The sequence below is a fragment of the Chiloscyllium plagiosum genome, chromosome 3 (genome assembly GCF_004010195.1).
Source record: "Chiloscyllium plagiosum isolate BGI_BamShark_2017 chromosome 3, ASM401019v2, whole genome shotgun sequence".
Classification (NCBI taxonomy): Eukaryota; Metazoa; Chordata; class Chondrichthyes; order Orectolobiformes; family Hemiscylliidae; genus Chiloscyllium; species Chiloscyllium plagiosum.
Genome location: NC_057712.1, coordinates 136,714,361 through 136,723,355, shown reverse-complemented (window position 1 = coordinate 136,723,355; position 8,995 = coordinate 136,714,361). Strand labels below are relative to the sequence as shown.

Below are 8,995 nucleotides of genomic sequence, written 5' to 3'. Positions count from 1 at the left end.
TCCAAGCTATGACTCATTTTAATAGAGCAATTACAGAAATCGTCACAATGGTAGGGGTTGGTCAGTGAGTTCAGGCTGGTGTGAAGGGGCAGATACAGTAACATCACAATGGGGGGTCAGGCTGGTGTGAAGGGGCAGATACAGTAACACAATGGGGGGTCAGGCTGGTGTGAAGGGGCAGATACAGTAACACAATGGGGGGTCAGGCTGGTGAAAGGCAGCAGATAAGGTAGCATCACGATGGAGGGAGGGGAGGGTCAGGCTGATGAGGTAAGGCAGCCCCACAACCACGTGGAGGTTCTGCCAAGGTAGGGGGCGGTGCTGGTGGAGGTTACAGCTTTGGCGTGCACAGCCGGATGCCCTCAGCGTTGCCGGGACAGCTGGTCAGGTAGGGGCTGAAGTAGGGGAAGAGGCGCTCTCTGAAGGTGTCCCTGAAGGTGTACAGGTGGCTCATGTCATCAGCGTTGTAGAAGGAGACCTGGCCGCCCTCGAAGTCCAGGTAGACGCCCACCTTCCTGGGCTGGGCGCTGGGGGCCAGTGGCACGGCTGGCCAATCCAGGGCCTTGTACTGGTCGCCATCCCGCAGCCACAGCGTCCAGTAGCCGTCCACCGGTGACAGGGTGATGCGGCCTTTCCTGCGCACCGTCTCACGGGCCACGCCCAGGTCCCAGGCCGTCTTGGTGCCCACCTCCACCTCCCAGTAGTGCCTGCCCGACTGGAAGCCCTGTGCCGCCAGGATGTTGACACATGGCCCGAAGCGCTCCGGCCCCTGCGGCTGCTGGTTGCTGTCGGTCAGCCGGACGTGGGTCAGGTCCTCGGACACCAGGAGGCGCTGGTGGGCCGAGCCCCGGTCCAGCGTCAGAGCCTCAGGGACTGGGAGAGAGAAAGAGGGGGAAAAAGGACAGAGTCATACAGCATGGAAACAGACCCTTCGGCCCAACTTGTCCAGACTAACCCTAATCCGAAATTAAACCAGACCCACCTGCCTGAGGTTGACCAATACCCCTTAAATTATTTCTTACTTCGTGTAATTATCCAAATGTCTTTGAAACTATCTGCACCCACCACTTTCTCTGGCAGTTCATTCCATGCATGTGAAAAAAGTTGCCCATCTTGTCTTTTTTTTTAAAAAAGAACTCTCCTCTCACCTTAATGTGGCCCGTAGTCTTGAAACCCTACACCCCTGTGCTTTTATAAACCTCGATAAGGTCACCTCTAAACCTCCTACACTCCAGTGAAAACAGTCCCAGCCTATTTTTAAACTCAAGCTCTCCATTCCCAGCAACATCCTGGTAAATCTTTTCTGAACCCACCTCAGTTTAATATCCTGCCCATAACAGGGCGACCAAAACTTGACAGTATTTCAGAAGCAGACTCACCAATGTCCTGTACAACTTCAACATGACGTCCCTACTCCTACACTGAAGCCCTGAGCAATGAAGACAAGTGTGCTCAATGCCTTCTTAACCATCCTGTCTACCTGTGACAAACTTCAAAGGATTATGTACCTGAACCCCTAAACCTCTGTTCCACAACATTACCCAGGGCCCTACTTTTAGATTTGCTTTATTTTTGTTTTCTTAATTTGTTTTACAAAAATGCGATTCCTCACATTTATACAGATTAAACTCCATCTACCATTCCTCAACCCATACCGCAGACCTTCAAGTGATCTCACTGTCTCTCCTTCCATCCCAGTAAGACGGCGGCTGGTCCAATTTTAACAAAAACCTGGAATTAAGAGTCTAATGATCATTGTTGATGGTCAGAAAAACCCCACCTGGTTCCCTAATGTCCTTCAGGGAAGGAAATCTGCCATCTTTACCGGGTCTGGCCTACATGCGACTCCAGACCCACAGCAATGGGGTTGACTTAACTGCCCTCTGGACAATCAGGGATGAACAATAAATGGTGACCTGGCCAGCAATACTCTTGTCCCATGAATGGTATTTAATAAAAGGTTGGGTGATCCCTGTATCACAGCCCAAACTGTGGCCATTCAGCCCATCGTATGGGCAAGGAAAGAACAGGCCCTTGGAGCCTGCTTCCCACCCCCACCCTTCAGTCAGGCCATAGCTGATCAGATTTTAACCTCAACACAACCTTTACTCATCATTAACATCAACAGTACAAGGTGGCGCCACCTGAAGGGCAACTGAGGGATGGGCAGCCAAGCCTCGGGGATGAATGGAAATAAGGGGAACTTGGGGGGGAATGGATTTAAAAAATGGGCGATTGACACATTGTGAACAACCGGCTTTCCGATACACGGGGTACAACAGTTACTCAGCAAGCAGCTCCCTCCTTTACAGGGAAGGCAGAGGAGGAAGCCCCATCGAAACAAAAGATAGGAGAGAGACGTCCCCCTCCTTGGGCCCGCACCACCACCATCATGGCAGATCATAGAGTGTAATATCCAAATCCTGCAACCACCCAAAATCCCTTCAGCCCCAACAGCTATATCTACCGGCTTGAAAACACAATGTTTCCGCCACCATTTCCTATTGCAGTAGGTTCACCAGCCTCTGAGTGAGGCATATCTTCACACCTCAGTTCTGAAGGGTTTATCCTTAAAAAGTGAGCCCTGCCTCTGGGCTCACCCCATCCTCCCCATCAGGAACACCCTGGTTTATCCTGTCTGGTCCTGTTGGAATATGAGAGAAGTGAGTATAGAAGATCTCAGTATAGAATTTCCGCAGTGTGGTAACAGGCCATTCGGCCCACCAAGTTCACACTGACCCTCCAAACAGCATCCCACCCAGACCCTTGCATTTACCTCTGACTAATGCACCTCACCTCCACATCCCTGGACACTACGGGCAATTTCCCATGGCTAAACCACGGTACATCTTTGGATTATGGGAGGAAACCGGAGCACCCGGAGGAAACCCACGCAGACACATTGTGTGGTGTTCTCAGTCGCCCAAGGCTGGGATCGAACCCAGGTCCTTGGGGCTGAGAGACAGTAGTGCTAACCACTGAGCCACCGTACCACCACCTCATTCATCTAAACCCTGGTGAATCCAATCGAACTGACTCAACCTCTCCCACGTCAGTCTTGCTATCCGGGGAAGGAAGAAGAGAGGTCCATAGGCTTCAGCTGGAGAGCAGGACGCTACCTTGACAGTTATAATGGAATGGACACACCCTGAGGCAAAGTACAGTCATCCGTGGCTATCAGTGAGCCGAACTCCACTGTCACTGTTTGTACACTTTGTTCAATTTAATAAAATGCTAAACTGCTGCTATTTGCCAAACTTCATGAACTATCTAAAACATTTGTTACCAATGATCAACTGCCAACACTGGGGGCAGTCAGAAACCACCCCGATTCTAACAGGGCAGCGAGCTGACCTTCTGCCTGCAGAATCGACAGGACAGGACAGACAGCACAATCCTGCACTCCCTTAGCAGAGGAGTCCTACATGGAGAGAGTTTTCAGTCAGTCCCAGCTGTCTTATTGTATAGAACAAAGGCTGCCTATTAATAGGCACGCTCATTCACAACATAAAACCGGGGGAATTAGAGAGGGGTATCTAAAGGAGTGTTTGATGGGGACAGTGTAGAGGGAGCTTTACTCTGTATCTAACCCTGTGCTGTCCTGGGGAGTGAGTGAAGGGATGACACAGGGAATTCTCCCTCATACTGAATAGTAGGAACCAAGCCTTTCGGCCCCTCCAGCACACACTGACATCCAACTTTATGCCTATCTCAAGGCCATCACGTTCCTCTCCCCATACCCAAGGAATCTACCTATTTCTTAAACACATTCAGTGACTCTGCCTCCAGAGGTGTCCGGGGTGGAAAACTGCAGAGGTTCACCACCGACGACGCGAAAAACTCTCCCCATCTCAGTCTGAAATATCATATGTCCTCATTGTGACCCCTTGTTCCAGGTACTCCACCCTCACCATCCCTGCACCCAATCTGTCCAGCCCTGTCCAAATTCTACAGCTCATTCCTCTGAAATCCAATCAGTGCAGGCTCAGAGAAGCCGATCTCTCCTCATCCGAGAAGCCTGCTGTGCCAAGAATCCACTTGGTGAGCCTTCATTGTATTCCATCGATCACAAGGATGGCAATTGCTTGTAAAAGCAGTTTCGGTCTCCAATACCCCAAGTCTGAGTTTACCTATGCAGCTGCAGTAAGACTTGTACTCAAACCCTGTGCACTGAAGGCAGTATCCTTCCAAACAGTGAGTATATAGGCTGCACCTATATGCTCACTTTCCACTAAGACAGCTCCTAGGTCCCCTTATACATCAACAATTCTGTGCAGTTTATAGAGTCTTACAGCATGGAAATAGACCCTTCGGTCCATGCCGAACATAATCTCAAACTAAACCAGTCCCACCTGCCTGCTCCTGGCCCATATCCCTCCAAACCTTTCCAAGGCATGTACTTATCCAAGTGCCTTTTGAATGCTATAGCCATACCCTGCCTCCTCTACTTCCTCTGGAAGTTTATTCCATATGGGCCACGATGTAAAACAGTGGCTCCATGTCCTTTTTTAAAAATCTTTCACTTTTAAAAAAATATGCCCCTTAGTTTTGAAATCCCCCACCCTCAGGGGGAGAAAATGCCACCTGCCACTCACCTTATCTATGTCCCTTGTGATTTTATAAACCTCTAAGGTCACCCCTTGGCCTCCTTTACTCACAAAAAAATCCCAGCCTCTCCCTGTAGCTCAAACCTTCCACTCCAGGCCACCCTTGTTTACCCGGGTTACCCAACAGTTTTGGTCCCCTTAAGGACTTAATTGTGTCAGGGTCAGTTTCAAAGGTGCATTAGATTTATTCCAGAGGTGATAGGAGGTGGGATTGACCAGTTTAGGCCTGTCTCTCCAGGTTTAGAAGGACTGTGTACAAGATGCTCAAAGGGGCTTGGCAAGATGGATGGGGGGGTGGGGGGTGGGGGAAGAGATATTTCGCCTTGTGGGGCGATCTAGAACGAGAGGTCACCGTTTCAGGCTGAAGGGTGGTAGATTTACAACAGACCGGGAGGAATTAGTTCTAAAAAGGTCATATATCTGTGGAATTCACTACCCCAGAGCGCAGAGGGTGCTGATACATTCAGTAAATTTAAGGAGTTTGATCGATTTTTAATCAGTAACGGGTTGGAGGGTTATGGGGAACAGGCAGAGTAATAGAGTTGAGACCGAAATGAGATGCACCCTGCTTGTATTAAATGGGAGCGGGTTGGAGGGGCTGAATGGCCTATTCCTGTTCCTAGCTATGATGTTCTCAACTCCCAATCTATCCCTATTTAAATAATAATGCTTTTTTATATCTCCTCATACTGAAGTGAACTTCACATTTATCCACCTTCAAGTGCACTTGGTTGGTCACAGCCCATCTAAGTCACCTCATGGCAGTTCCGGAAACAAAATACTGGAAGCAAATTGGGATGCAGAATCAAAGATGATTTAAAGGTTTGACTGGGGGGGGGGGGGGGCGCGTGGAGAGGAGGTGCAGGGTGGAGGAGAGGTCAGTGAACAAATTTTACCAAACGGCATACCTACACAGCAGGAGGATGGGAAGGAGTTCTGGAGAAACTCAGCCGGTCTGACAGCATCAGCAGACAGAGAAACAGTTAACACTTCGAGTCTCCAGTGAGGCTGTTACCTGCTCAGACCTGCTGGGGTTCCTCCCTTTTCAGTTTCAGATTTCTCACATTTGCAGTCATTCCCCTCAATCAGGGAGGGTTTCTGCTGAAGCTGGAGACAGGTCAGCATAAAGATCGTTCCAAGACAGGAAGCTCCACAACAGCAGCTGTTTCTCCGTTTAAAAACATCTCTGGTGGCTGGGCCAGCATTTACCCCCCCGTCCTTCGTTACCCTCGAGGTGGGGAGCTGCTTGCTTGAAACGCTCTTGCTGTCTGTTGGCCCAGTTCGGAATTAAAACCCCATGCCCAAAAAAAATCAATGGAAAAATCTCCCTCTTTACCTGGATTGATGAAGTCCTTCATCTCTTTCCACACTTTGTACTGCAAAGGCCCTTTGAATATTCCCAGAGGCAGGTCCGTCGATGCTTTAGCTGGCAGTGGGATATCGTGGGGCCTGTGGACACACTGATTGGTCATGTTGCCAGAACAGGAACATGCATCTTCGAGGAGAGGGGGATGCTGGGAGATTTGGTACTCACCTTTGCTGGCTCACCTCCTGAAAGATATACATGGAGAGAGATAGAAAGCAGTTGATTTGATCTCATTTCACCAAATCATAGAATCCCTACAGCGTGGAAACAGGCCATTCGGCCCAGAGTCCACATCGACCCACTGAGGAGCGTCCCCACCCATCTCTGCACTTTCCACAACCGAACTACCTAACCTGCGCAGCCCTGAACAGTTTACCATGGCCAGTCCGCGTTAACCTGTGCACCTTTTGGATTATGGGAGGAAACCAGAGCACCCGGAGGAAACCCACGCAGACACGGGGAGAATGTGCAAACTCCACACAGACAGTCGCCCCGAGGCTGGGAATCAAACCCACTGCTGAGGGGCAGTGGTGCTAACCCCTGAACTGCCATGCCAGTCATTAAAGGACTATTGTCACCACCGGTTCAGGAAGGGAGTGCCAAACATTCATGACCCACAAAACGTGACCCGGACTGAGTAGTCCTGGTTTGTGAACATGGGACTCTAGTTCTACATTTTCCCCAGAAAAATAAATATTCTGTCTGCATATACCGTCAGTCTCTCCACAGGATTTTATTTACTGTAATCAAGTCACCCCTCTCCCAAACTTCAGTGATACAGACCTAGCCTTTCCTCATAACACAAGCCCACCCATTCTAGCTACAGGTGTGATAAGCCTCTGAACTACCCCCACAGTAACATCATTCACTAAATAAGGACACACGCGCCCCCTCAAGCTCTGCTCAGTATTCTGCACAAATGTGGTCTCACCAGTGAGCTGTATAGCTGAAGGATCATTTTTGTATTCAATCCTCTGAGATAAATGGCAACATTCTGTTAGCTTTCCCAATTGTTTACTCAATGTGCAGACTCCTTTTGTGATTCACGCGTCAGGACAGCCAGATCTCTCTGCGCCTCAGAACTCTGCAACCTCTCACCATTTAGATAAAACGGTTTTCCTCTTCTTCCTTCCCAAGTCAGAGTGTGGAGGAGCCGGTGTCAGACTGGGGTGGACAAAGTTAAAAATCAACGCCAGGTTATAGTCCAACAGGTTTATTTGCAAGCACTAGCTTTCAGAGCGCCGCTCCTTCATCAGGTGATTGTAGGAGCTAATGCTTCCAAATAAACCTGTTGGACTATAGTCTATATAGACTATAGTCAGGATTCATGACAGACTTTTGCCTGAAACATCGATTTTCCTGCTCCTTGGATGCTGCCTGACCTGCTGTGCTTTTCCAGCACCAATCTGATCTAGACTAATCTCCAGCGTCTGCAGTCCTCCCATTGCCAAGACCCTGAAATCTGCCTTTGACTCATCCCTCCTGAGATGCTCCTTAAAACCCAATCTGATGACCTGGTTTCCGACACCGGATTCCAGAGTCTCCTGAGACACTCTCGGTCTAATTTGGTTTGGCCTGTGAAGGGAGTAACTTCAGGACACTACCACAGGGGATTGCGTCCCCAGCGATCACGGTCTGTTGCTGCCCGCGTCTTTCCCCTTACCTTCAGGAACTCGACGTCGTCGCCCTGGGCCTGTTGTTCGGTGAGCTCGGCTAACTGAGCGCTCAGCGATGACAGCCCCAGCTGGACAGTCTGCAGGTTCTCCCGGATCAGCCTCAGAGCGGAGGCCTCGTGTTCCGCCAGCTCCCGGGTCAAACCGGCTTCTCTCTCGCGGAGGAAGCTGTGCATTTGCTCAAACTGCTCCCTGACGTGCACCCGCAGTGACTCCGCATTCTTCTACACAAGGGAAGTTGCAAAGAAATAAGGTGCATTGTATAAAGCACGCATGAAAGAAACGAAAAGCTCCAACAGTAAGGAAGCACACAGAACACAAAGTTAGCTCTTAAAGCCTTGTTCTACAGCTTTTAGCCATAACCTTGCAGTTCAGACCCTGAAGTGCTGAACTGTAGCTGACAATCATTGGCATAAGCTGTACTGATGTCATTACAGGACTGGTGGGGGGGCAGCGATAGTGTCCCTACCTCTGGACCAGGTGATCCAGGTTTACATCCCACCAGAGGTGAGCAGCTGGATCAGAAAATCTTTGGTTAACTCTGCGCAATGCAGACCCCATTTCTCTCCCACTGGGTTACTAAGCTACAGTTGGCCTGCTCACATTGACAGGCTCCAGTATTTCCAACCGGAGACGCAGTCCGTAGGAAGATCGAGCACGATCTCTGACAGGAGAGCGCTGAAAGGTCCCCGGGGGGCTACCTTGACAGTGGAGATCTTGTCCTCCTCTACGCTGAGGAAGGCGGTGAAGGTGCTGGCTTGGTCCTGCAGGGAAGTGATCACCTCCTGCAGCTTCACCTGTGGGAACACAAGGGGGGAGGTGGGTGACCCCAAAGTAGAAGATGTGGGGATGGTAGCCATGGGGGTGAGGGGGGAGTCGAGGTGGGGCAGTACCTTGTAGAATTGCGCAGCCTCCTGGACAGGGCTGGCCTGGTGCTGTTGGTGTTTGGGACTGTCCCGACAGCTCACACAGATCAGCTGCAGGTCAGTGTCACAGAACAGCTTGTAGCGGAGGCCATGCTGCTGGCAGTACAGGCCGGCCAGCGAGCGGGCCTCCTCACTCATCTCCTGCACCACCTGGTTGCGTCGCAGAGGGCCCTCCTGACCCATCGCCTCCCGGCACTCTGGGCACCACCACAGTCCCGGTGCCTGGCGCTGCCAGCACTCCTGCACGCACCGCCGGCAGAAGTTGTGGCCGCAGGGCAGGATGACTGGGTCAGTAAACACCTCCAGGCAGATGGGGCACTGCAACTCCTCGGTGAAGCTGACATGGGCCCAGGCTAGAGCCATGCTGGCTCCCAGTGCCCACCTGCCTGGCACACACTCTGCTCTACCAACCCTACCCACAGG

The 8,995-nt window shown here is 50.8% G+C and overlaps 1 protein-coding gene across 1 annotated transcript; it reads right to left on the bottom strand.

The window, feature by feature from the left end:
- LOC122548573 (zinc-binding protein A33-like) lies at positions 1 to 8,995 on the bottom strand. Its single transcript, XM_043687413.1, has 6 exons — positions 8,540 to 8,995; positions 8,348 to 8,443; positions 7,637 to 7,870; positions 6,142 to 6,158; positions 5,944 to 6,056; positions 1 to 873 (listed from the first exon to the last, which is right to left on the bottom strand). The coding sequence occupies exons 1-6, from the start codon at positions 8,933 to 8,935 to the stop codon at positions 332 to 334; spliced, it is 1,398 nt and encodes a 465-aa protein (XP_043543348.1). The 5' UTR covers positions 8,936 to 8,995; the 3' UTR covers positions 1 to 331.